The 27,800-nt window shown below is 48.5% G+C and overlaps 1 protein-coding gene across 2 annotated transcripts; it reads left to right on the forward strand.

The window, feature by feature from the left end:
• The first annotated feature begins 162 nt into the window (after positions 1-162).
• LOC136395168 (unconventional myosin-Ia) lies at positions 163-27,728 on the forward strand. 2 transcript variants are annotated; one of them, XM_066369457.1, is made up of 28 exons: positions 163-392; positions 3,050-3,176; positions 3,286-3,401; positions 3,653-3,747; positions 3,945-4,049; positions 4,267-4,313; positions 4,449-4,512; positions 4,875-4,973; positions 6,853-6,956; positions 7,082-7,229; positions 7,698-7,816; positions 7,896-7,982; positions 9,755-9,820; positions 9,976-10,080; positions 12,094-12,156; positions 12,325-12,525; positions 12,697-12,923; positions 13,248-13,448; positions 13,616-13,709; positions 14,194-14,343; positions 14,453-14,521; positions 14,939-15,013; positions 23,746-23,880; positions 25,930-26,036; positions 26,408-26,540; positions 26,639-26,791; positions 26,967-27,094; positions 27,389-27,728. In XM_066369457.1, the coding sequence occupies exons 2-28, from the start codon at positions 3,063-3,065 to the stop codon at positions 27,510-27,512; spliced, it is 3,129 nt and encodes a 1,042-aa protein (XP_066225554.1). In that variant the 5' UTR covers positions 163-392; positions 3,050-3,062; the 3' UTR covers positions 27,513-27,728. The 2 variants fall into 2 exon arrangements, with proteins under 2 accessions (XP_066225554.1, XP_066225555.1); XM_066369458.1 differs by having other exon boundaries at positions 3,053-3,176.
• Positions 27,729-27,800: the final 72 nt, after the last annotated feature.

The raw sequence follows: 27,800 nt of genomic DNA on the forward strand, positions 1-27,800 counted from the left end.
AGGCCAGCCAGATACCCTTTCCTACAGGTGCTTTCTTGTGACTGTCTCCCTTCCGGGCTTCAGGCCTGTGAAGGGTTAAGCGAGCCGCACCCTCAACAGGAACAGCCCCGGACTTTGTGCTGAGCTGCCTGTCTCTGGCTTCTCCTGGCTGGACTGATACAGGGAACCCTGGCTGGAGGAGGCAGCACAGAGGAAGGTCAGAAGAGTAGACACTGGCAAGAGGAGGGCGGCCTCTTCCCTAACCTCCCTGACACCATGGACAGCTCCCGTTAACAGAGGCCCCTCTCCTCCACCTTTGGGGCTCGGCATCTTAAGCCTCCTTCTTGTCCAGTCGGGATTTTATCCACCATTCTGCAAAGGACAGTGACCTTACACCTTAGTTCCAGTGTTGGGTGAGTCTAGCCTTGACCTGTCAGTGCTCTTTTTACATCTTGGGATATTCATTTGGGGGCTGCTTCCTTTTCCCCTTCCCTGCCTTCAACCAGTCATATTTCTACTTCCCTCCAATCCAGATTCAGAGAAGATGCCCTCTCCCAGCCCCCTGCTTCTGCTTCTCACCCTTCTCTGCCAAGTTACTTAACAATTTCACATTTTTTGTTTGTTTCACATTTTTTGTTTGTTATTATGGAAAGGAAATTGTTGTTATTATGAGAAGGAAAACTGTGGACAATGGTCAGGGAGTCTAGAGGCTGGCCAGGGCCTCGGTGCAGGAGCGAGAGAGCTTTCGATGCCTGGGTGTGGCTCCCTGTTTCCCCAACTCTGCTCCTCTTTGCTCATTCCCGTCAGCTACTAAAAAGAGGGCAAAGTCCAGGCCAGGTTATAGGAATTCTTGTAAAAGCTGGAAAATAGGGATAGAAATTAGTACCTACTTCATGGGGAAATTGTAAGCATCAATTGAATGAATATATGTAAAGTATTTAGAGCCCTGCCTGGCCCATGGTAATAGCACATGCTTGCTAGAGGCTGCAATTTTCAGTATTGTTGCTGCTCCCTTCGTGTGTCCTTCCAGGAAGTGGCAAGTATTTCTTTTCCTGGAGCTTGGGGAAAGCAGGGGGAAGGGAGAAGGCAACCTGGGTCCGTTCTCACTCCACCTTCCATTCCTGTCTCCTTCCCCTCCCCCATGCAGGTTCAGCCATGCAGGAGAGGAGGAGGATATGGCTCTTTCATTCCTTTAGGGAGTGACATTCTGTCCTATTCCGGCTCACCCTGCCGGCTCAGTCCCACAGGAACAGCAGGAGAGCTGGGCTTCCTCTTTAGGAACACCTGCTGTGTCTCACTGAGAGAAATGAGTCTCACTGTGGCAATGAGCGGGGAGGAGAGACCTTGGAAGAAAATGGGCATGGATCAGTTGGGTGACTGAAATAGGGGCTGTGGGAGGTAGGAAGTTGAGAAGGAAAACTGTGGACAATGGTCAGGGAGTCTAGAGGCTGGCCAGAGCCTCGGCGCAGGAGGGAGAGAGCTTTCAATGCCTGGGTGTGGCTCCCTGTTTCTCTAACTCTGCTCCTCTTTGCTCATTCCCATCAGCTACTAAAACGAGGGCAAAGTCCAGGCCAGGTTATAGGAATTCTTGTAAAAGCTGGAAATTGAAAAATAAGGACAGAAGTGTAGGCACATCCATAGCTCCTGACAGCTACTTGTTTGTTGGAGAATCAAAGCTCACTTTGATTTTCTTTGAGGTATTCCACTTTTTTTTTAAAATAATTTTATTTTTTTAATGGGGTGACATCAATAAATCAGGATACATATATTCAAAGATAACATGTACAGGTTATCTTGTCGTTCAATTATGTTGCATACCCATCACCCAAAGTCAGATTGTCCTCTGTCACCTTCTATCTAGTTTTCTTTGTGCCCCTCCCCTTCCCCCATATTCCACTTATTTTGAGAGAGAGGGAGAGAGAGAGAGAGACAGGAAGGGAGAGAGATGAGAAACATCAACTCATAGTTGCGGCACCTTAGTTGTTCATTCATTGCTTTCTCATATGTGCCTTGACTGGGGGGCTCCAGCTGAGCCAGTGACCCCTTCCTCAAGGCAGAGACCATTGGGTCATGTCTATGATCATGCTCAAGCCAGTGACCTGGCACTCAAGCTGGTGAGCCCGTGCTCAAGCTGGCAACCTTTGGGGTTTCAAACCTGGGTCCTCAGTGTCCCTGGCTGATGTTCTATTCACAGCACCACTGCCTGGTCAGGCTGGGGTATTCTGATTTTTTATGGAGGAACTCCTGCCTCTGTCTTCAAACTCATCACCTTGTCCAGTCCCCATTTAAGAAATGAATCTTAGCCTGCCCTGTGGTGGTGCAGTGGATAAAGAGTCTACCTGGAATGCTGAGATAGCCAGTTCAAAACCCTGGGCTTGCCTGGTCAAGGCACACACGGGAAGCAACTATGAGTTAATTCTTCCTGCTTCTTCCCCCTCTTTCTTTCTCTCTCTCTCCCTCTCTCTTTCTCCTCTAAAAATCAATAAATTAAAAAAAAATTAGAAAATGAATTTCACTGTCACAATGAGCGGGGAGGAGAGACCTTTGGAAGAAAATGGGCATAGATGAGTTGGGTGACTGAAATAGGGGCTGTGGGAGGTAGGAAGTTGAGAAGGAAAACTGTGGACAATGGTCAGGGAGTCTAGAGGCTGGCCAGAGCCTCGGCGCAGGAGGGAGAGAGCTTTCGATGCCTGGCTGTGCCACAAAGCTTGACTTCTCCTGTCCTCCCCAACCCTCCCTCTTACAAGCACAATTATGCATCCCCAGTTGCTGCCTTGGTGCCTTTTTACCCTTATGGTCAGAGGTAGGTGGTCCTGTCCCACACCTGTCCTGTCCTCACCAGCCCTGACTAGGGCGCAAAGGCTCCTCCCCTCCTGCCAAGCTGTCTGCAGCTTCCCTCCCACAGTTCTTGTGGGCCCGTCCAGAGGACTCTTTCAGGTTGGGGACTCGCTAAGGCCAGAACTGCGGGGGGGGGGGGGGGTGTCTCCCTTAGGCCCTTCTGCCTTCCTCCTCTCTGTTACTGGTTTCTAATGCTGAGCAGACATCAGCAAACTGTCCCCTTTATTCCCAGTAGCCCCCTGGACATGACTCTTCTGGAAGGTTCCATAGGGGTAGAGGACCTTGTGCTCCTGGAACCCCTGGAGCAAGAGTCTCTGCTTAAGAACCTCCAGCTGCGCTTTGAAAACAAAGAGATTTATGTGAGTGCATATGGGTGCCCCTGACTGTGGGTGTGTGGCTGGAGAATTTACATGCTCCTTCTCCCCCACCCTGCCCCCTCACTTTCTTCACCTTCTTCCCTGGCTCTAGACCTACATTGGGAATGTGTTGGTTTCAGTGAATCCCTACCAACAGCTGCCTATCTATGGCTCAGAGTTCATTGCCAAATACCAGAGCTATACCTTCTATGAGCTGAAGCCACACATGTGAGTAGAGGAACCGAGGGAATGTGACATGTTCCTGATGAGGAGACATCCTAATTTCCTTTCTCTGTCCTCCTGAAGGAGGTTCTCCAGCTGCCCCTTCCTCCCCTGGCCCTCTGGAGGCCCCTTCCTAGGACTGTCACTTGCCTCAGAATTGGAGGGTGGGTGACTGTGGAGGCTAGGGATCAAGAGAAAGATGGTGTCTTGAACTTGCCCCTCATTAGTCATTACCGACTTCCTCCCCCACCCCCAAGCTATGCACTGGCGAATGCGGCGTACCAGTCACTGAGGGTCCGGGACCAAGACCAGTGTATCCTCATTACAGGCGAGAGCGGAGCCGGGAAGACTGGTGAGGCACCTGGCTGGGGAGGCTGTGGGCTCACTGCTGGATCGGCCCCTTGTCTCTCTGCAAGCCAGGCCTAGTCCTGCCCCTCCCCTGCCCCCAAAATTCCCTCTTGGTTTTTCTGACTCTGAGGGGTCTGAGGTCTGGAAAGGGAAGTCGAGGAGGGTGGTAGGGGGATCCTCATGAGGGTTTCTCTCGCACAGAGGCTAGTAAGCTGGTGATGTCTTACGTGGCGGCCGTCTGTGGGAAAGGGGAGCAGGTGAACTCCGTGAAGGAACAACTGCTTCAATCAAACCCTGTGCTGGAGGGTGAGGACTCCAGGCTCTTCCCTCTGTACCTCCCACCTTATCACCACTGGGGCCACTCAGCCCTAGACCCTCCACCCCATTGTTCCACAGCCACTGTTCTCATTCAGCCTGAAAATCCTGTGGTTGGCCCAACGGCCGGATTTCTTCCTCCGTTTCCTTCTGTAGAGTCCCTCTTCTCCCCTCAGCCACCTCACTGTCCCTTTCCTCATCTCTGCAGCTTTTGGCAATGCCAAGACCATCCGCAACAACAACTCCTCTCGATTTGTAAGTGAACAGCTCCCAGGTCTGGGAGGAGAGGGTGTGGGGGCTTCAGAGGGCGACATGTGCCACGGACCCTTCCTGGGTAAGGTGGTGACAAGAGAAGGAAGCAGTCTCTCTCTCTCTCTCTGGTCTCTGAAGGGAAAATACATGGATATCGAATTCGACTTCAAGGGATCCCCCCTCGGTGGCGTCATCACTAACTGTACGTGTCTTGCCGTTCTGCTTACCCCTCCCCTTCCACCTGCCCCCACAGTGTCCCTTCTGCTAATCTTCTACTGTAGGTGGGAGGGACACTAGACTACCAGACTTCCCAACCATGACGAATATCAGGGATGAGGGCAGAATCAGAGGGAAACTGAGATAGCTCCCAGACCCTCAGAACACTATTTTATTTAGATTTTATTTATTCATTTCGAGGGGGGGGGGCAGGAAGCATCAACTCCCATGTGCCTTGACCAGGCAAACGTAGGGTTTCGAACTGGCGACCTCAGTGTTCCAGGTCGACGCTGTATCCCCTGTGCTGCCACAGGTCAGGCAGGACATTACTTTCTGATTCTCTGCCAGATCTGCTTGAGAAATCCAGAGTGGTGAAACAGCTCAAAGGAGAAAGGAACTTCCACATCTTCTATCAGCTGCTGGCTGGAGCGGGTGCACAGCTGCTGAGTACGTGCTTGCCTGGAACATCCCCAGCTGCCATTCAATCCCTGCTGCCCCCCACCCCCAGATCCCCTCAGATTTCTCCTTGTATTCCTCACCCAAATTTCCTACACCATTGCTGGGAACAAATCCTGTGACCTCTGTGTTCTCTTTCGTTTCTGCGGTTTTACTGCTAGGAATAAGCTTTCTTGCCTCTTCACTGCTTGTACTTCTCTGTCCTATCCGGTTCCCCTTTCCCCCAGCTGGCTTCAAAAATGGAACACTCATTTTCACCTACCATCCTTTCCTATCTTCAACTAAAGGGATTTTATTAATAATTCAACAGAGACTTAAGCAGGCTGTTGCAAGTGTTCAAGAATTTTCAATGAGCTTGTAACTGAAGGTGTCCTCGGTCTGTATCTCCTTCACCCAGGACCCTATTCTTAGATAGTTCTATGTAGGCTTCATTCATTCATTCATTCATCAAACATCTCTAGAACACTTACTAGGATCAAACTCTGTGCTAACCTCTGGGGGTATAGAATAAGACATGGATTCTGTCCCTGAAGAACTTATAGTCTCCTAGGGATGGCAGATGTGTGAACAGATACATTGCAATAGTGTGACCAATGGGGCATGCTCGCTTGTCCTGGGGAAGAGCCCACTCTAGCTTGAATGCTGTACTGGCCTGAGGCTGAAGGCCCTGCCCAAGTTTGCTCCTCCTTCCCCTCTAGCTGTGAGCACTGTGGATCTGGCCCCCTGAGAACCTGTTCCTTTGGTTTCTGGTTACCCTGTGCTGGACTTGTGCCTATTTGCTTTTTCCCTCTGGCAGACCACTATGGTGCAGGAGCCCCCACAGGTCTCATCCCCACTCCTGGCTTCGTAGTCTTGGTTGTGTTCAACTTGTCTGAATCTGTGCACTAGGGTCATGTTCTGGCTGAGCATCTCACTCACTCGTTTAAGCTGAGTCCAGGCGGGGCCTCGCTAGCGTCATCATCCCAGGGCCTTTCTGACTCACTCTCTGTTCACACGGCCCTCGTCAGTAAGCCTTGGTTTTAAAATTGTGTCTTGGGAGAAGCTGCCATTAAATTCTAGTTTGAGAGATACTCACTGAGTCTTAGATCATTTGAATAACAGAGAATTGATCTCCCTAAAGTTCCATGATTAACCTACTCCTTCCCATCTCAGGTAAACAACTTTGACCATTCCCTTGATCCATTTCTTAAAAAGAAAAAAGTTCCTGTATGACAGCCAGGTATACAGACTATGAAGATGAAAAACAGTCTTGACACACAAATTGTTCATTTGTGGGAGGGAGAGGAAACTACAAAGTCTAGTCCCTGTAAAAGGGGCTGGGACAGACATTCACAACAGGGGACACAAGGAGCCATTTGGCTTAGCCCCACAAAACCAGAGACAGCGTTCCAGAGGAGTGATGAGGGCTGGGGAACACAGCACCTGCCACTCTGTCAGCGCTTAGTGAACAAATAATGAGTGCACCAAGGGTGAGAGGGTGAGGCTGGGGGAGGGGAGATGCGTGCTCACCCTTTATTTCTTACCTTCCTCCTTCCAGGACCACTGGGCCCAGAGCAGTATGGAGGGCTTGCTTGTTTTTATTGTTTAGAAACTGTGGATGGGGAGAAGATAAAATGAACCGTTTGTTTCATAAAAATTGGGAGAAAACCCCAACAATGATGAACACTTAAACTCTAAATACTACTTAACATTGTAGTCTATTATAGGAATTAATCACCCCCAAACAAAAGAGGCAAGGGGAAGAAACTAAAACAAAACATGCTATTTTGAATAAATGAATGAACCAACCCAGGGCTAGGGCTGTGAGGGTCAAGGCTGGAAGGCTCGCGGAGCTGGTGTGCTCACTCTTTCCCCAACTCTGGTCCCCTAGAGGCCCTGAAGCTCGAACGGGAGACGAGTGGCTATGCCTATCTGAACCAGGACGTGTCCAGAGTGGATGGCATGGATGATGCCTCCAACTTCAAGGCTATGCAGGTGGGTGCACAGGGTAGGTAGGCTTGGGCCCTTAGGCCATCCCCTGAGCCCAGGCTCTGGTTTTGAGAAGGGAGACATTGGACTGGTACCACAATTCAGCTTCTGATTTCTGCTTTCTCCTGAAGAATGCAATGACTGTGATTGGGTTCTCTGAAGAGGAGATTCGACAGGTGCTAGAGGTGACGGCTCTGGTGCTGAAGCTGGGGAACGTGGAGCTGTCAGACGAGTTCCAGGCCAATGGGACACCAGCAAGCGGCATCTGTGATGGGAGAGGTCTGCACCCCCTGCTGACGTCCCCATCCAGCCCCCTGAATCTCCTGCTGTCCTTTCACCGTCTCTAGCATAATTCACTCAGATTTAGTCCCACTCAACCCGCTCCTGAGTTTCTCCCCAAACATAACCATTGAGAACTCCCAGTGAGGCATATTGGAATTAGATTTTAAAGTTTGATAGACATAGGTTCTGAGATCTTTCCGAGTCTCGGTTGATTTTTGCAAAATAGAGACAATTATACCTATTTCGGGAGATTCTCATATTAAAGTAGATAATGCATGCGAAGTTCCCAGACCTCCCCTTTCTCTCCCTCCTCCCAGACCTTCTTTAGGGCCATGTCCTGGATTGGCTGTAGGGGCTTCTTCAGCAAGATGCAGGAGCTCCCAGCAATCCCATGCATCAAGCTTTCCTCCCTCCCCTGGGATAAAGCCCTCTCTCAAGCCATGTTGTATTTCCTCATCACCTCAGGTGTTCGGGAGATTTCGGAAATGGTGGGTTTGAATTCAGAGGAACTAGAGAGAGCTTTGTGCTCAAGGACCATGGAAACTGCCAAAGAAAAGGTGGTTACTGCACTCAATGTCATTCAGGTAAGGCGCCTGATGGAAGGGGCTGATTCTGCGTCTGTTCAGTGGCTGCCACACTAACCAGCTTGGCCCTGCCCTGCAGGCTCAGTATGCTCGGGATGCTTTGGCTAAGAACATCTATAGCCGCCTCTTCAACTGGATAGTGAAGCGAATCAATGAGAGTATCAAGGTGAGAGATTGCCCTCCTCCTTCAGCATGCTCATGCCTGCCTCACTTCTCTTGTCCTGGTCACCAGCCCCACACCTTGGGTTCTGAGAGGAACAGAGTGAGGACAATGAGGAGTAGTGTATGGTTTTTTCCGATAGTGTTGTGGAAACATCATTAGTTGTTTTGTTTGTTTGTTTTTGCTTTTTTGAGAAAGAGGGACAAACAGGCAGAAAGGGAGAGTGATGAGAAGCATCAATTCTTCCTTGCAGCACCTTAGTTGTTCATTGATTGCTTTCTCATATGTGCCTTGACCGGGGGGCTACAGCAGAGCGAGTGACCCCTTGCTCAATCCAGAGAGCTTAGGCTTCAAGCCAGCAACCTTGGGCTCAAATCAGCAACCAGTGGGTCATGTCTATGATCCCATGCTCAAGCCTGAGACCCCACGCTCAAGCTGGCGAGCCCGTGCTCAAAGTGGTGACCTTGGGGTTTTGAACTTGGGTCCTCAGCATCCCAGGCTGATGCTCTATCCACTGTGCCACTGCATGGTCAGGCAACATCACTGATTTTTTTAATTCAACTCTCTGGATGGACTAATTACCAGCTGTGTGGCCTTTCAGTTTCACAAAGGTTCTGAGCATCAGTTTCCTGATTTGGAAAATGGGACATTAATGCCTACCTGCTTCACAGGTTTAGTGAGGATCAGATAAAATGATGTACATGGTTACCATACAACTAACAATTTCACTCCTAGGTATAGAGCCAAGCAAATTGAAAACAGATATATGTGACTATTCATAGAAGCATTATTCTTAACAGCAAATAATTGGAAACACCCCAAATGTCCATCAACTGATGAATGGATAAATAAAATGCAGTATATTCATAGAATGGGATACTATTTGGCCATAAAAAGGAATAAAATACTGGTACATACTCAACATAGGTGAACCTTGGAAACATGTTGAGTGAAAGCCTCCAGACACAAAAGTCCACCTTTTGTATGACCGATATTTATACCAAATGTCCAGAATAGGCAAATCCATAGACGTGGGAAGTAGATAAGCGATTACCAGCGGCACGGGGTGGGGAGGGCGAGAGAAATGAGGAGTGACTGCTAATGGGTGTGGGGACCAGATTTCTTTGCAGGGGGGTGAGGGGATGACCAAGTGCTCTGGAATTAGGTCGTGGTGATCATTGTACACCTTCTGAATATACTTGAAAAACCCACTGAATTCTATACCTTTAAAGGGTAAATTTTGTGGTATGTAAAGTAGATCAAAATAGAGCTATTATTTAAAAATTATGTACAAGAAAATGCCATCAATTTAGATGCTATTATTGGAAGGCAGTGGGGTAAAATGGGATTTGAATCTAGGTTTGGCCAATTAGCCCTTTTGAAATTTGATTTTTTCATCTGTAAAATGGAAATTATCATACCTTATAGGCTTATGAAAGGATTAATGAAATAAGAACATAGTTTTTTTTTTTTTTTTTTTTTTTATAAAATACTCAAAAAATATAAGAGATAGTTACTTTCCTGAGAGGATTTCAGTGTCTCTCCACCTCGTATCATGGGGCATCATCCTGGAATCTGCATCTTCCTTTTCCTCCCTCTTTGCTTGTACTTCAGCGTAGAGAAGAGGAAGGCCAATCAAATCCAAACAGTTTCTTTCCAGCCTGGTCCTGCTCACCGAACCTCTGTCTGTCCCTTGCTCCAATCACACCTACGGCAGAAGGGCCTGGCCCGGTGCACAGAGGGGGCCTGGCCTAGATTTACCTTTTCCTCCTCTTCAGGTGGGCACCGGGGAGAAGAAGAAGGTCATGGGTGTCCTGGATATCTATGGCTTTGAAATACTAGAGGTAAGAGAACTTTGCCCAACCTCAGTGCCCTGCTTCCCTAGGGTTAGGGGTGATGGGCTCGAAGGGGGGTGTGGCAGAGGGGCAGTAGGGCTGAGAGGAAGCAAGTGTCTTGGGCTGAGCTGGTCTCCCTCTTTAACCTGCGTGCCTTACCTTAGGACAATAGCTTTGAGCAGTTCGTGATCAACTACTGCAATGAGAAGCTGCAGCAGGTGTTCATAGAGATCACACTGAAAGAGGAGCAGGAAGAGTACGAGAGAGAGGTAAACTAGGCCTTCTCCCTATATCCCCTCTCTTAAAAGACTTCTAGGGACATACCAGGTCGCTTTTTTCTCCTCGATCACAATTTCCTCTCAATTGTTCCCAGATGGGAACACAAAGGACAAAATGTTTCCCCTGCACAGCTGAACACTCCAGCATTACCAGGAAGCCCTCATTTTCTGCTCTCCATTCCCTGAGATCCCCATCCTCCCACTCCAGCCAGGCTAGGAAAAGGGGTGGCAGGTTGATAGCAGGCTGTGTTGGGGGCAGGGTCATGCCGAGTGAAGTGACAGCTGTGCATAGCCTATGGCATGCTAGGAGCCAGATTTAGAAGGGACATTTCTCCTGGCTTTGGCACCCTACCACATCCCTTTCTGCGCTCTTCTCTAACACCTCGGACTCCTCTGTCTCCTCCAGGCCCTGGCTGCTGTTGCATTCCCCTCTTGTAGCCCCCCCCCCCCCATCCTAGACTTCCTTACCACAAGTGCCCCGTGGCTCAGAATCTCCACACTCCTTCCCCGGCTCAGTGAAAACCCCCGTTTTCTATGGCTGGGTGTTAGCACAGCTCTCTGATTGAGCTAACTCACTCCAAAGTGTGAACGGCTGAGTCACTCTCATCAAACCCCTCCCAGGGATGCACCCTGTGAGCTCTCAGGACTCTGTTGTGGCAGAATTTCAGGCACTGTGGCAACAATGTATGGAGAAGCTTTAAGAAGTATTTTGTATGTTTTCCTTTAAATTTGTATATGGTCAAATACATAAATCATTTCCATGCTTCAAAATTCACAAAGCTCAAAAAGATGTCTACAGAGAGGCCTCTCTCCCGCCCTGGCCCAGCCGCCCCATCTCCTCCCTTTAGAGGCACCTGAAGTAGGTCTCCTTCCAGAGGTCTCTGCTGTGTAGGCAAACAAGCCTGCAAATATATTTCCCCACAAAATTTATTCAAGTAGCAGTGCATACACTCTCTTCTACACCTTGCTGTCATAAGTTAACAAGAGATTTTTCTATATCAGTATATAAAGATGCTTTTTGTATCTACATAGGATTATAAGAACATCGTAATTCATTTAATCCATCAGGGAGGACATTTTTGGAATAAATTGGGAAGACAACTTAATCATACTCTGCATTCCCTAAAGACCTGTGAAGGAGGAGGGAGAGAAAGGCTTGTGTTCCCAGTCACACCGGGAATGGCCCGAACCCCTCCATCTGGCCCTTGGGTGCAATCAGGAGCTATTCTGCCTGTAGGCCTGATGCCCAGCAAATCCCTAAAGCACAGGAAGACTGTCTTTGTGTTTTCTGCTTCTGTACCATTTTTGCTTAAAAAAAAAACCCCCACAACAAAACAGTCCCAAAGTATCCTGTAGCTCAGTGGTTCACCTGTGGTCCTGCAGCATCAGCATCCATCCCCTGTGACCATGTTAGAATGAATCTCCCAGGCCCTGTCCCAGACCTGTTGAGTTAGGAACCCGTGGGGCAGGGGAAGCAATCTGTGCTTTAACAAGCCCCTAGGTAGTTGCAATGCATACTGAACATTGAGAATCGCCGCTGTAGGTCTTTGCAGATGTACGAAATTAGCTTTGTTGTTTGATGATAAACTCACTTAAGTGCCTTGAATCTACAGTTTGTTGCCAGAGCAGTGTGGCCATTTGCTCTTCCACATACTCTAGGATCCTTCTGCACCCCTCCAGTGGGGTAGCCCTCCCCCTGTCTTCCCCCAGCATCTTACACTTCCCTCTCCACCTTACAGCACCTGCAGGGCTCTCCATATCGATTCCCCTCACTGCTGCTCTGGGTCTTCCCATGTGTCTCTCTGCCCGCACCACAAATTCTCCATCAACCTGGGAGGAATGGGGACGTAAACAGAAACCACACCAAGGACCCCTCTGAACTATAGGGTTTTCTAACATTTTTTTTGTGAGATGAATGGGTTAAAGGGGGCCTGGGTCTGGTGGGGTCTTTGGAGACTTGTCTTGGACCTGCTCCCTGTAATTTTTCATGTCTCCCTTCGCCAGGGCATACCGTGGGAAAAAGTGGACTACTTTGATAATGGCATTATCTGTAACCTTATTGAGCATGTGAGTTATCCTTCTCTTATCTTTGGGACCTCCCCTGAATATCCTTCCCCTGTTTCTCTCATCCCCTCCCCTCACCCCTCTTGGTAAGGATAGTAAAGAGGGCAAAGGGTGAGTGGGCAGAGGATCTGGACCGTGTCTAGGTTGGGCTGATCTTATTCCCCCGGCCAGAATCAGCGCGGGATCCTGGCCATGTTAGACGAGGAGTGCCTGCGGCCTGGAGTGGTTAGTGATTCCACCTTCCTAGCGAAGCTAAACCAGCTCTTCCACAAGCATGCTTACTATGAGAGCAAAGTCACCCAGAACGCCCAACGCCAGTATGACCACACCATGGGCCTCAGCTGCTTCCGCATCTGCCACTACGCGGGCAAGGTGATGTGGCAGGATGCAGGGTCAGGACTAGGGCCTGAGCACAGGCTGAAGGCAATGGGGGACGGATTGGGGGGAGGGATGAGAACTGGGACTACTTCACAATGAGACTGGGAGGGCCAAGTGCTGGGACAAGGTCATGGGCTCTCCAGACCAATAGCTATTCCTCTGCAGGTGACTTATAATGTGAACAGCTTCATTGACAAGAATAACGACCTCCTCTTCCGGGACTTGTCCCGGGCCATGTGGAAGGCCCAGAATCCCCTCCTCCGGTCCTTGTTCCCTGAGGGGGACCCTAAGCAGGCATCTCTCAAACGCCCCCCGACTGCTGGGGCCCAGTTTAAGAGTTCTGTGGCCATACTTATGAAGAACCTATATTCCAAGAACCCCAACTACATCAGGTGACATACTGGGCACACAGGGGAACATGCTACATATGTATAACATGTCTGTGGGGGGGGGTGGTCTCTGGAATAAAGGTATCAGAGGCCCTTTCCTCATGGAAAATAGCCCAATGAGCTGCTGAGAGTGCTGCAACAGGGAGAGCATCAGATTTGGGTAGGGACCATACCATAGCGAGTGAAACTGAAAAAGCCAGTGTGTCCACTTCCTCTGAAAATTTTCACCTAAGAGGAGTGTATGCAGAGTTGGAATGTAGAGACCGGGACGGTTACCCTGGCAAAGATGGAGCTCTGAAGCCTGCACCTTGCCCTGCCTCCCACCAGGTGTATAAAGCCCAACGAGCACCAGCAGCCAGGTCGGTTCTCCCGGGAGCTGGTGGCAACCCAGGCTCAGTACCTGGGATTGCTGGAGAACGTGCGGGTGCGACGGGCAGGCTATGCCTTCCGCCAAGGCTATGGGTCCTTCCTGGAAAGGTACCGATTGCTGAGCCGGACCACCTGGCCTCACTGGAATGGGGAAGACCGGTAAGATGCCCTGGGGAGCAGAGAAGGGCAGTGCAGGGAACATCTGTGGGGGAAGACTTCTTGTTCAAACCCTGAACTCATCTCCCAGATGAAAGGGATCAGGGGAGAGGTGGAGAGGACCCACCCCTGGGCTGGCCCGCGGCAGCTCTCCCCACTTGCTCTTGTAGGGAGGGGGTGGAGAAGATTCTGCGGGAGCTGAGCAGGTCCTCAGAGGAGGTAACCTTTGGGAAGACAAAGATCTTCATTAAAAGCCCCAAGACTGTGAGTTGGAGAGTGCACTTATATTTGGTGGGGGTAGAAGGTGGGAGAGTTGGAGAGCTCATCTGAGTAAGAAGCTGGATGGGGAAGGGAGTATCTGTAACCTTGAATGGATGGACAGTGGATGAGGAGGTCTCCTCTCCGCGGGCACTGAGTCCTTGGGCTCGCACCCTGTCCTGAGAGCCCCGAGAGTCAGGTGTGCTGGCATGGCCTGCTCTGAGGGCTTCCACTTGAAGCAGGACTCCTTAAAGTCTGGTTGATGTGCCACTCGTGTGTGAGTTTCCAAATTCTAGCAGAGTGCCTGCTACAGATCAGAGTTCAGTAGATGCTTGTTAAATGAATTAATAAATAAAGGAATTAACTAAGCAGACAAAGGAATGATCAAATAAAACACTGGCTGGGAGGCTTCTGGTGCTGAGGAGTAAAGGAAATAGAGCACTGTTCCCCTAGGCCAGCTTCTCTGTGCCACCCTTACAACTCTCCGCAGCTTTTCTACCTGGAAGAGCAGAGGCGTCTTCGAATCCAGCAGCTGGCCACCCTCATACAGAAGATATACCGAGGCTGGCGCTGCCGCACCCACTACCAGCAGATGCGCAAGAGCCAGATCCTCATTTCCTCTTGGTTTCGGGGCAACAGGGTACCAGTTACCCCCAAAGACCCATCTTCTTACTCTAATAGGACAGTGGGAAGTGGGAGAGGTGATTCAGGAGGTGGAGTTTTTCTAACAGGCCCATTGTTTCCTACAGCAAAAGAAACGCTATGGAAAGATAAAGGCGTCAGTATTGTTGATCCAGGCTTTTGTGAGAGGGTGGAAGGTAATGGGAAAGGGGAAAGAGGTTCCCTCCCCACGCACCGTTCCCTCCCCACATGGTTCTTTCTGGATTGTCCCAGCTAGCTGATAAGGGGAGACAGTGGCAGAAAGCAAGTCCTGCCTGAACCTAGGACATGCCTCTGTGCAATGGCATGTCCGTGTCTGGCTGTGCTCCGTGTGCGTCTGGGAGGGTGAATGCATGCTGGGAAGATTTGTATATATGTGTGGCTCTGCCCTTTGCTGTGAGTGTCCTCCTCATTGTCAACTTGTCTGACTTGATTCTCTGCAGCTACAGTCTCAGCTCTAATCTTTCTCTGTTCTTTGTGTGGTTAATAAAGAGTAGAACCTCTTCCAGGTCTATCTTCTGTTTTACAGGTCTAACTATCTTTACTTTGGCTCCTTTCTTATCTGTCCCTGGCAGGCCCGCAAGGATTATCGAAAATACTTCCGGTCAGGGGCTGCTCTCACCTTGGCAGATTTCATCTACAAGAGCATGGTAAGTGCTGGGCGCTGAGGGTGGAAGAGAGGGGTTGAAAATGGAGGGACAGGTTTGAAAGAGAAAGATCAGTTTTGAGAAGAGATGACTCAAACTTTGCCCTGCATGCCTCAGGGACCAGGAGCAGATTCAGAACACATTTGAGCCTGACCAGGTGGTGGCACAGTGCATAGAGCGTCGGACTGGGACGCGGAGGACCCAGGTTCGAAACCCTGAGATCGCCGGCTTAAGCGTGGGCTCATCTGGTTTGAGCAAGGCTCACCAGCTTAAGCCCATGGTCTCTGGCTCGAGCAAAGGGTCCCTTGGTCTGCTGTAGCTCCCCGGTCAAGGCACATATGAGAAAGCAATCAATGAACAACTAAGGTGCCCAGCAAGAAATTGATGCTTCTCATCTCTCTCCCTTCCTGTCTGTCCGTCTGTCCCTATCTGTCCCTCTCTCTGTCAAAAAACAACAACACAAAAACTTTTGGGATTGAGTGGACACTGCAGGCAAACTTGTGATAGGAAAGGGTCCCAGCACACCCAAGAAGGGACTGGGCTGGATGGTTAACAACAGTCGAAGAGCTTAGCCTTTTTGGAGACCAGAGTGAGGACATAGAGGGTTAGCTAATCCAACCTTCTGAGGTCTATTTTAGAGTTGGGGTGAAAGTGGAGGAATTGTATTTTCCTTCTATCTCTTCTGAAAGTATAGCAGGCAAGTCTAAAATTAAGCCTCAGGAAGGATCTTAATTCCGTAGGACCCAAGTCAGAGTGGGCAGGAAGAAGCCAGCACCAGGCCTGGACATTCAAACTATGGTCAGTTTCCAGTGAGAAGAACACAGGGACAGAGAAGGGTGATAGATAGCAATGTGGCTTCTGAGAAGTGTCCGAGGGAAACCAGACAGGGGGGAGCAGTACTTCCAATGAAACCTTGGGAAAGGCCAGAGAGCAGGAGGAAGAACAGGCAGTCTAGACAGAAGGTGGGGGTGAATTGGAACTGCCCTCCACTGATTTGATTTTTGACAGTTGTTAGGACTCTTTCTAACCGTGCTCATGGAGACACACGAAACACTCCACTGGAGCTCTTTGTTGTCAGAGAGGCTGGATCCCTTGGCTGAGTGGAGGATTGGGGCTCTGGGGCTCTCTCCATTGCCTCCCTGAGCAATCACTGTGCCCTCCTCTCCTCTCTGCAGAGAAGCTCCCTTTTCCTGGGCCTGCCTCTCCTGAGCTGGCTCCAGGGTGTCTGCCGTCTCAGAGTTCCTGCTGCATAACTGCATTCCTGAGACCTGTAGTCTGGTTTTGCTCTTATACCATGACTTGCTCCTCTTCCACCTTTTCTTTTCTTTTTCCTTTCTTTCTAGTCTTTTATGTTTTTTATTATTATTTTTAAATTTTTTCTTCTTCCACCTTTTCTTTCACCTATATATTATCAGGTATCTGCTGAATATCACCTCAGGAACTGTTGGGTTTAGATCAGTATTTCACTAAATCACAACGCCTACAGAAGAGTGCATGCAGGGAGCCACTGGGCATGAATTCCTCCAGTGTTTCTGACTAGTCTATATTTTGCAATTGCCTTGTCTGTACCTACTATTTCTTGAACATTTACTATGCACTACACCCTTTATGTGCATTAACTCTAATGTTATCATAAATCTAATTAATGTTAATTTTCTCAGTGGTAATGATGGAATTGTGATTGTATAAGTCAATATCCCAGTTCTTGGAAGATGCATAATTTTTAGTGGGGAATGTTATGATATCTGTAACCTACGTTAGGATGATGTGGTAGTGAAGATTTATATATATTTGTGTATTTTTTCATTTACAGTTGACTTACATTCTTCTATTAGTTTCAGATGTATACCACAGTAACTAGATATTATGTAACTTACTAAGTAAACATCCCAATAAATCTTGTACCCATCTGACACCACACATAGTTATTAGAATATCATTGTTGCCTGACTGGTGGTGGTGCAGTTGATAGAGTGTTGACATAGGATGCTGAGGTCCCAGGTTCAAAACCCCAAGGTCACCAGCTTGAGCATGGGCTCATCAGGCTTGAGTGCAGGCTTGCCAGCTTGAGCACGGGGTTGACTGCTTGAGTGTGGGATCATCAACATGATCTGAAGATCACTGGCTTGAGCAAAGGGTCACTGGCTCAGATGGAGCCCCTGGTCAAGACACATACCAGAAGCAATCTATGAACAACTAAAGTGACACAACTACGAGTTGATGCTTCTCATCTCTCTCCCTTCCTGTCTGTGTGTCTATCTCTCTCTCACTTAAAAAATAAAAGTAAATTAAACAAACAAAATAAATGAACAAGCAGAACAGAAACAGACTCATAGATACAGGGAACATTTTGATGGTTGCCAAAGGGGAGGGGGGCTGGAGGGCTGGGTGAAAAGTTTTAAGTTCATTGAGTATCTTTATAACCAATGTTTCGAACTCGGCTTCTAGTAGATCACTTGTCTTCATTTAGTTTAGTTCTTTTTTTTTTTTTTTTTTTTTTTTTTACAGGGACAGAGAGAGAGTCAGAGAGAGGGATAGATAGGGACAGACAGGAATGGAGAGAGATGAGAAGCATCAATCATCAGTTTTTCATTGTGACACCTTAGTTGTTTATTGATTGCTTTCTCATATGTGCCTTGACTGCGGGCCTTCAGCAGACTGAGTAACCCCTTGCTGGAGCCACTGACCTTGGGTCCAAGCTGGTGAGCTTTGCTCAAACCAGATGAGCCCGTGCTCAAGCTGGCAAACTCGGGGTCTCAAACCTGGGTCCTTCTGCATCCCAGTCCAACGCTCTATCCACTGTGCCACCGCCTGATCAGGCTAGTTTAGTTCTTTTTCTGGAGTTTTGTTCTGCTCTTTCATTTGGGACATGTTTCTTTGTCTCCTCATTTTGGCTGCCTCCTTGTGTTTGTTTCTATGTATAAAGTAGAACTGCTACATCTCCGAGACTTGGTAGAGTGGCCTAATATAGTAGGTGTTCTGTAAGTACCATGTCACAGCCTCTCTGTTCACTCAAACCGGTGCTCCAGGTGCACCCCTGTGTGGGTTGTGTATACCCTTCTCTTATAGTTGAGCCTTGATTGCTCTTGGTACATCAATGGGAGGGGTTTACCTCCAGGTAGGTCAGCTGCAAGGACTAGTTATGACCACCAACCACTGAACTCTGACCAACGTAGTGGATCAACTGTTCAGTGTTCCCACCCCACGGAGCAGAACTTACTTCAGTAGGGCTCTGGTACTCCCTTGAGTATGTTGCTTATGGAGGTGGTTGGGTGGTGATGCTTTTGACATAGTCTGAAGCTGTCCACTGAGTGAGCTGGCTCTGTGGCCTCCCAGGAGGTGCAGGCCAAGGTCAGCTGCCACCTGTAGTCTACTTGGGGACACCCAGCGTAAGCTACAAAGTGATCTGCAGGTGGCTGCTACTTGTACTGGGCTTGGAGGTACCAAGACAAGGCTAAGCTGCAGACCAAGGCTGATCACTACTAGCACTGGGCCTGGGGCCACTTAGTGAGAAGTATGGGGCATGTTGAGGCCAGAATATGCTTGCTTGAGAGATTTTAGGAAAGTCTGAAGCATGAGCTAAGATGGGCTATTAGTGTGGAAAAGCCACTGGAAACAGCTTGGGTGGGCCTGAAAGTTGGGTGGGACAGAGCCTCAGGGAATCACCAGGGCAGGGCAAACAGTGTGAACCAGGTTGATGGAGTCTCAGATATGGTACCAGCCTGCCAGCTCTGTGGGGGAAGGGCTCATCAAAGGAACAGTGGCCTCTGCCAGCACTTCTGTCTGGAGAAAGCTGCCCCCTACCACTTTCATCTTGATGCTGGACAATTCAGTTCCTCCCGGTAGGTCCTGGTGCCTTTTAAGCTTCTGCCCCAGTGCTGGAGCTCAGAGGAAGTGAGTCTGAGTGAGTTGGGCACAAGCCCTTTAAGAGTAACTGCCTGGGACTCCAGCAGCCCTCCCTCTCCCTCAACCTTAATCCCCACTGGTTTTTACAGCCAAAGTCATGGGAACTTCTCTTCCTGGAACTCTTGCTGGGGGCCTGGTGTGGGGCTGGGACCCCTCGCTTCTTAGGGGAAACTTCTGCAGCAGAGACATCCATCCTGATTTTTACCCACCACATGTGGGTGTGGGATCAGCCCATTCTGCCTGTCCACCCCTCCTACCAGCCTCAATGTGGCTGCTTTAATTCCCTAGTTGTAGGACTTCCATTCAGCCAGATTTCAGGAAGTTCGAATGGTGATTTTTCCGTAGTTGTAATTTTGATCTGGTTGTGGAAGGAGGTGAGTACTTACACTGCCATCTTGCTGGGAAGTCCTATATGTGTGTATTCATATGCATTTGTATATATGTGTGCATATGTTAGAGAATGTGCGGATAGAGCAAGACGTTAACATTATCAATTGGTGAATTTAGGTTACGGTTATACGGTATACAGATCTTCATTGTAATGTTTTCTTCAACTATTATACAAGTTTAAAAACTTTCAAAATATAAAAACAAATTGTATAAGGTCTACCGGAAAGTTCTGTTCGTTTCTATCACAACAAATTTCGACACGTAAGCACATGTTTATTTGGCGCATGTGTGCCTCTCTATTTTTATCACTTAATGTATACATACTGACGTAGCAAATTAACTAAAACAAAGTTGATTCACGTTAGTCTTATGTGTGAAGCGATAGTGTACCCATGGCTACTGATAAAGTTCATTTACGCCACTGTGTTGTATACGAATTTCAACAAGGAAGAAATGCTACAGAAGCATGTAGAAATTTATTGAAAGTGTTTGGTGAAGGTACAGTTTCTGATAGGACGTGCAGAAGATGGTTCAAAAAATTCGAAACAGGTGATTTTAACCTTTCTGATAAGCCACGTTCTGGTCGACCATCTTTGATCGATGATGATGTTTTTAAGACCATGTTGGATCAAGAGATCAAGATCCTTTTCTGACAACATTGGAGATCACAGAAAGGCTTAATTCAGCTCAGCAAACCATTTCGGACCATATTCGGAAGATAGGATTGGTGTGGAAATATATTATTTAATAAAGTTTATTGACAGTAAGAAAAATTTGTATTTTGTTTTATTCCAAAAACAGACAGAACTTTCCAGTAGACATTATATTAAATTTTTTAAAATTTAAATCAGCCTAACCTGTGGTGGCACAGTGGATAAAGCTTCGACCTGGAACGCTGAGGTTGCTGGTTCAAAACCCTGGGCTTGCCTGGTCAAAGCACATATGGGAGTTGATGCTTCCTGTTCTCCCCTCCTTTTCTCTCTCTCTCTAAAATTAATAAATAATTTAAAATTTTTAATCTTTGAAAAAGAAAGTTAAGTCAGATTATGTTACTCTTCCCCTTAAAACCTTTTAGTGGTCATTTATTTCACTCTGAATAAAAGCTTATGTCCTGGCCCTGGCCGGTTGGCTCAGTGGTAGAGCATCAGCCTGGCGTGCAGGAGTCCCGTGTTCGATTCCCGGCCAGGGCATCGAACATCTGCTTCTCCACCCCTCCCCTTCTCCTTCCTCTCTGTCTCTCTCTTTCCCTCCCGCAGCTGAGGCTCCATTGGAGCAAAGTTTGCCCGGGCGCTGAGGATGGCTCTGTGGTCTCTGCCTTAGGCGCTAGAATGGCTCTGGTCGCAACAGAGCAACACCTCAGATGGGCAGAGCATCGCCCCCTGGTGGGCGTCTTGGGTGGATCCCGGTCGGGCATATGCGGGAGTCTGTCTGACTGCCTCCCCATTTCCAACTTCAGAAAAAAATACAAAAAAAAGAAAAAAGAAAAGTCTATGTCCTGCCTGACCATGCAGTGGCTCAGTGGATAAAGCGTCAGCCTGGGCAGGGGTCCCCAAACTTTTTACACAGGGGGCCAGTTCACTGTCCCTCAGACTGTTGGAGGGCTGCACTATAAAAAAACTATGAATAAATCCCTATGCACACTGCACATATCTTATTTTAAAGTAGAAAAACAAAATGGGAACAAATACAATATTTAAAATAAAGAACAAGTAAATTTAAATCAACAAACTGACCAGTATTTCAATGGGAACTATGGGCCTGCTTTTGGCTAATGAGATGGTCAATGTCCGGTTCCATATTTGTCACTGCTAGCCGTAACAAGTGATATGATGTGATTCTGGAGCCGTGACGCATGTGTCCTGCGTCACTGGAAGTAGTATTGTACGTGAGTGACACCCAATTTGCGGCGCCACCACATACAGTACTCCAGGAGCACAGGATGCACTTCAGCAGACCAAGTAACCCCTTGCTCGAGCCAGCGACCTTGGGTCCAAGCTGGTGAGCTTTGCTCAAACCAGATGAGCCCGCGCTCAAGCTGGTGACCTCGGGGTCTCGAACCTGGGTCTTCCGCATCCCAGTCTGATGCTCTATCCACTGTGCTACCGCCTAGTCAGGCATATTTCTTACTCTTTTTTAACATTCATTTACACGACAGCGTATTCGAAGCACCAGTAGTAATGTTTGTTGTGTCCATAGTTGAAAAAAATTGCAAGTGAGGACACTAATCAAGAAGAAATATGGAAATATCTTAAATAACAATTTTATTGTTTTTTTGTCAGTTATTATTTAATATCTTTTCATTAATATTTTAAAACTCATAACAATCTAGTTTTGTGTACTTCTTTTTATTGTTCTTCTTTAAGTATTAAATGCATGAAATAATAAACCACCTTTTGGTATATCATACTTTTATACTTAAAGTGGTCATTAGGGCAGAGAACTGGTTGTTAAATTATTTAAATCCCACCACTGAACTAAGGTACTGAAACTATGAATTTATGCTTCCATCTTTCTTCCTGTCTGTCTATCCCTGTCTGTCTTTATCTCACTCAAAAAAAAAGAAAGAAAGAAAGAAAGAAAGAAAGAAAGGAAGAAAAGCTTATGTTCTTCTGCAGCCTACAGGGCCCTTCGTGTTCTTTGACCAACCATCTCTAAAGAAAGAAAGAAAGAAAGAAAGAAAGAAAGAAAGAAAGGAAGGAAGGAAGGAAGGAAGGAAGGAAGGAAGGAAGGAAGGAAGGAAGGAAGGAAGGAAGGAAGGAAGGAAGGAAGGAAGGAAGGAAGGAAGGAAGGAAGGAAGGAAGGAAGGAAGGAAGGAAGGAAGGAAGGAAGGAAGGAAGGAAGGAAGGAAGGAAGGAAGGAAGGAAGGAAGGAAGGAAGGAAGGAAGGAAGGAAGGAAGGAAGGAAGGAAGGAAGGAAGGAAGGAAGGAAGGAAGGAAGGAAGGAAGGAAGGAAGAAAGAAAGAAAAGCTTATGTTCTTCCGCAGCCTACAGGGCCCTTCGTGTTCTGTCTTTGACCAACCATCTCTAGTCTTCTCTCCTCTTACTCAATTTAGTTCAGTCACAGTGGCTTTCTTTCTGGTTTTGGAATATATTGCCATTCATTCCAGTCTCAGGGCCTACTTTTTTGAATCATAGCATTTGTAATTAACTGTCATTATATAATATGTGGTGTGTGTGTGTGTGTGTGTGTGTGTGTGAGTGACAGAGAGAGGAACAGACAGACAGGAGGGGAGAGAGATGAGAAGCATCAATTCCTCATTGCGGCACCTTAGTAGTTCATTGATTGCTTTCTCATATGTGCCTTGACGGGGGGCTACAGCAGAGTGAGTGACCCCTTGCTCAAGCCAGCAACCTTGTGCTCAAGCTGGTGAACCTTGCTCAAACCAGATGAGCCTGTGCTCAAGCCGGCGACTCTGGGGTTTCGAACCTGGGTCCTCAGCATCCCAGTCCGACACTATCAACTGTGCCACCGCCTGGTCAGGCTATATAATATGTGTTCATTTGCTTGTGGGCAGTATCCTCCCCACCCCCAGTAGAATGTAACTAACCCCAGTGAGAGGAACGACTTCGCTTGCTCTGTTCACTGCTTTGTCTCCATACCTAGAACAGTGCCAGGCACAGAGCAGACACTCAATAAATGTTGAATGGTGAAAAAACTCAAGTCCTGGGAGACTCACTAAGAGGGAGATTTCCACGCAAATAACAGTAGTAGAAAAACAGAAGTACAGGCCAAGTGCTAGGGGGCTCCAAAGAAAGGAGAGCCCCCCCACCTGGACCAGGAAACCAGGAGGCTTTGTCCTGCAACTGAAAGGATGGGCAGACTGTGGACTGGCAGTGTGGAGCTGGGAGCAGCACGAGCTAAGGCACACAGCGGTTAGTGCATGGGCTGAGCAAAGGGCATGGCGAGGAGTCCCGTCTGGCTGGTGTGCCAAAGTGAAGCAAGGGATCCTGTGATGAGTTGACGCTCTAAGTAAAAGACTTTGAATGCCAGGTTGAGGTGCTGGGCTTGACTGATCAGAGAGGAGGGGAGAGTTAGTACCTGTCCACTAGCTAGCGCAGACAGTGGCAGCCAGCTGTACGTAACTGAGAGAGTACAAAGCCACAGGAGCAAAATATCAAGGCCAGTTTTCATATTGGTTCCTCCCACCTCACTTCCCTAGGCTGCAAGTCTCTGCTTGGAGCTAATCCTTTCCCTTCAATCTCCCATTCATGCTCTTACTGGCCCGCCTCAAGCCTCCACTTCCTGCTGAAAGAGATCCAGGAGAGGGCCCCTTTCTCTCTCCTCAGCTCCAGTCTCCTCCACTCCACCTGTTGCTTCTCTGGGTGGCCTTCCTCCACTTAAGTGGCAGCATCTGGTTATGAGTTTGCCTGTCTGGGGCGGGGTGGGGGGATGTCTGTCTTTTCATCATTGTGTTCTCAATTCCCCTGCTTCCAACCCAGGCACAGAAATTCCTACTGGGGCTGAAGAACAATTTGCCGTCTACCAATATCTTGGACAAAAGGTGGCCAGCTGCCCCTTACAAGTGCTTCAACACAGCTAATCAGGAGCTGCAGCGGCTCTTCCACCAATGGAAGGTGAGTGGGGCCCAGGGAAGCCTGTCCTGGGGCCCAGGCACCTCTCCTCTCATTTTTCCTTTTTTCCTTCTTCTGATTTTTCTTTTCCTCCTCCCTCTTCCACTCTTTATTTTTTTTAAAAAAATTGTGGTAAAACATATAGAACAAAATATACCATTTTGACCATTTTGAAATATATGGCAGCAATGTGGATGTCCCGGCTTCGATCCTGGTCAGGGCACATAGGAGAAGTGACCACTGCTTTTCCACCCACCCCCTTCCCCTTTCTCTGTATCTCTCTTTCCCTCCCGCCGCCATGGCTCAGTTGGTTCAAGCGCATCAGCCTGGGCGCTGAGAATGGCCCGATGGAGCCTCTGTCCTAGGTGCTAAAAATAGCATGGTTGCAAGCATGGCCCCAGATGGGCAGAGTATCAGCCCCAGATGGGGTTGCTGGGTGGATCCCTGGTTGGGGCACATGCGGGAGTCTGTCTCTCTATCTCCCCTCCTTTCCCCACCCTTCAGCCTACTTTCTGGGTCTAGGAGGTTTTTTTTGTTTGTTTTTTTTTAGAGACAGAGAGTCAGACAGGAACGGAGAGATGAGAAGCATCAATCATTAGTTTTTCGTTGCGCGTTGCAACACCTTAGTTGTTCATTGATTGCTTTCTCATATGTGCCTTGACCGTGGGCCTTCAGCAGACTGAGTAACCCCTTGCCTGAGCCAGTGACCTTGGGCTCAAGCTGGTGAGCTTTTGCTCAAACCAGATGAGCCCACACTCAAGCTGGTGAGCTCTGCGTATCGAACCTGGGTCTTCTGCATCCCAGTCCAACACTCTATCCACTGCGCCACCGCCTGGTCAGGCTGTGTCTAGGAGTTTGACTAGAGCCATATGCTGCTTAATGACTGGGATACATTCTGAGAAATGCACTGTTAGGTGACTTTGTTGAGTGAACATCATAGAGTGCACTCACACAAACCTAGGTGGTTTAGCCTAATACACACCTAGACTGTATGGTATAGTCTGGTGCGCCTAGGCCACAAACCCATACAGCATATTACTATACAGAGCAACAAGAGATTAAAGCAAGCACAAGAGAATACAGTGCCATCAAGAGACACGGTAAATACAAGATCTATGAGGCTGCTGCTGGCATAACATAGCATACTGTTTATAGCAAACATTTATTTTAATGTAAGTAGAGCGCATTCTAAAATGGTGATAAAAGTATAGTATAGCCCTGACCAGATAGCTCGGTTGGCTAGAGCATCATGCTGAAGCACAGAGGTTGCCAGTTCGATCCCCGGCCAGGGCACATAGAGGAACAAATAAATGTTTCTGTCATCTCTGTCTGTCTCTCTCCTTTTCTCTCTCTCTAAAATCAATAAAATAAACATTTTTTTAAAAAAGTATAGTATAGTAAATACATAAACCAGTAACATGGTTGTTTATTACCATTATCAAGTATTATGTACATAATTGCATGTGCTGTACTTTTATATGACTGTCAGTGCAGTGGGTTTGTTCACAGCAGCGTCACCACAAACCTGTGAGTAATGTGTGTGCTATGACATTACCATGGCTACGACGTCACCGGGTGAAAGGAAGTTTTCAGCTCCATTATAATTTTATGGGACTACCACAGTACATGCAGTTTGTTGCTGACTGAAATGTTATGTGGCACATGACTATATTTTAGGTACCGCATATAAATGGAATAGTACAATATTTGTCCTTTGGTGTCTGGCTTATTTCACTTAGCACAGTGTTCCTCTACTCAGGAAATACTTACTGAGCACCTGTTTGGGACTGGGCTGTGCTGTGTGCTGGGTGTACGGCCTCATGGGGGCTGTATCTGATTGTTTCCATGCCGCTGCCCAGCATCCCTTAGTCCCCAAGCTGCTCCCCAATGCTCCTCCGGCCTCTGCGCGCTCTGAAGTGTCTAGTGCCTGTTCTCTTCCCTCTAGCTCTCTTCTCTAGTCCCTGTCCTTCCGCGTCTCATTGTCTCCCCACCCGCCTTCCAGCCCTGCCCTCTCCCTCCATGATCATAGCTTCTGCCCCCACCCACTCACAGTGCAAGAAATTCTGGGATCAGCTGTCCCCAAAGCAGGTGGAGACCCTGCAGGAGAAGCTCTGTGCCAGTGAACTGTTCAAGGGCAAGAAAGCCGCGTACCCCCAGAGGTGAGAGCATCTCAGACACGCACAGTCAGTGTTATCAAGGTCAAAGACAGTAGTCCCCAGGGGCGATACAGGGGTGGGGCTCACACTTTAGCGTGCATCAGAATCACTTAGCAAGCTCGTGGGCACCCAGATTGCTGCACCCCACCTGCTCAGAGCTTCTGATTCAGCAGGTCTGGGGGGGGGCAGCAATTCTAACAGGTTCCCAGGGGATACGGGTGTTGGGCCTGGAACCATGGAGCTACAGGACATGGTGGAGAATGGGGAAGGGGCACTGGAGGACTAAGATGGGAACTCAGTGGGGGGAGGTACAGGGCCTTGGGAGTCAGTGGTAAGGACCTTGTCTCCACTGCGTATTTCTTCTGTGTCCTCAGTGTCCCCATTCCATTCCGTGGTGACTACATTGGGCTTCAAGGGAACCCCAAGCTGCAGAAGCTGAAGAGCACAGAGCATGGGACTGTTCTGGTGGCAGAGACAGTGAAGAAGGTCAATCGTGGCGATGGCAAGGTGAACTCTCCCCACAGCCTGATTCAAAGCCTAGGATGGTAGCTGGAAGGCTGGAGGTCGATCCCACCTTGCCATACCCTTTTCTGTTCTGTCTCTAGACCTCCTCCCGAATTCTACTCCTGACCAAGGGGCATGTGATTCTCACAGACGCCAAGAAGTACCAGACCAAAACTGTCATTGGTCTGGAAAGTGTGGCTGGAGTGTCAGTCACCAGCTTCAAGGATGGGCTGTTTTGCTTGCATCTGAGTGAGGTATCAGAGCTGGTTGCGGCAGGGCCTCAGACTGGAGAAGGTGGTGGGCATCACCGGCCTGAGGTGGGCTCGAGGCAGTGGGGACCAAATCTCTTACTCTGGGCCTTTGATGTCTCTCAGGCTGTACCTGAGGAGAAAAATGAATCCCTTCCCTGCTATTTTTTTCTTTCCTAAGATATCATCAGTGGGCTCCAAGGGGGACTTCCTGTTGGTCAGTGAGCATGTGATTGAACTGCTGAGCAAAATGTACCGATCTGTGCTGGATACCACACAGAGGCAGCTTCCAGTCACCGTGACTGAGCAGTAAGGCGATGAGCTGGGCCAAGGGACGGGTTTGGGCCAGATGACAAAGCTGTTGGTCATGGTGACCAGGAAAATTCATGTAGTCAGAAAGTGAAGCATACTGCGTCATCAGGGTCAGGCCTGCAGGGGCTTCTCAGTCTCCCCACCCAAGTTCTCTGGTTCTTGAGTCTTCTGACCCAGGCGGGGGGTAGAGGGAGATGCATTTGCCTCAAGAAGGGGAGGGGAAACCATCATGAAAATACGGGCATAGGGGATGAGGGCACTAGCTTTGCCTTTTTGTCTATCCCCCTCCAGGTTCTCAGTGAGGTTCAAGGAGAGCAATGTGGTTGTCAAGGTCATCCAGGGGCCTACGGGTAATGGGAATGGCAAGCTAAGCTTCAAGAAGAAGGGGAGTCATAGCCTGGAAGTGACTCTATAGGGAGGAGGTGGGGGCCTCCTGCAGAGACAGCAGTTTCTTCCTGGATCAGCCCAGCCCCTCCCATCTTTGGGGGAGGATCTCCTATCTAACCCCCTGGCGCTCCGAGACTGAAGAACCCTTGAAGAGGACCTTTCTTCTAAACCATCCCAGTCCTTTCTCCAAACATAGCTTCCTCACACCCTCAGCCTCTTTGCCCACTAATAAAACGAGTGATTTCCCAAAGGTTTGGTCCGTTTGGGTGAGCTGTTCTTCCCCATCTCACTGGCTTGTAGTTGGACTCCTCCTGCC

Source organism: Saccopteryx leptura, chromosome 2 (assembly GCF_036850995.1).
Source record: "Saccopteryx leptura isolate mSacLep1 chromosome 2, mSacLep1_pri_phased_curated, whole genome shotgun sequence".
Classification (NCBI taxonomy): Eukaryota; Metazoa; Chordata; class Mammalia; order Chiroptera; family Emballonuridae; genus Saccopteryx; species Saccopteryx leptura.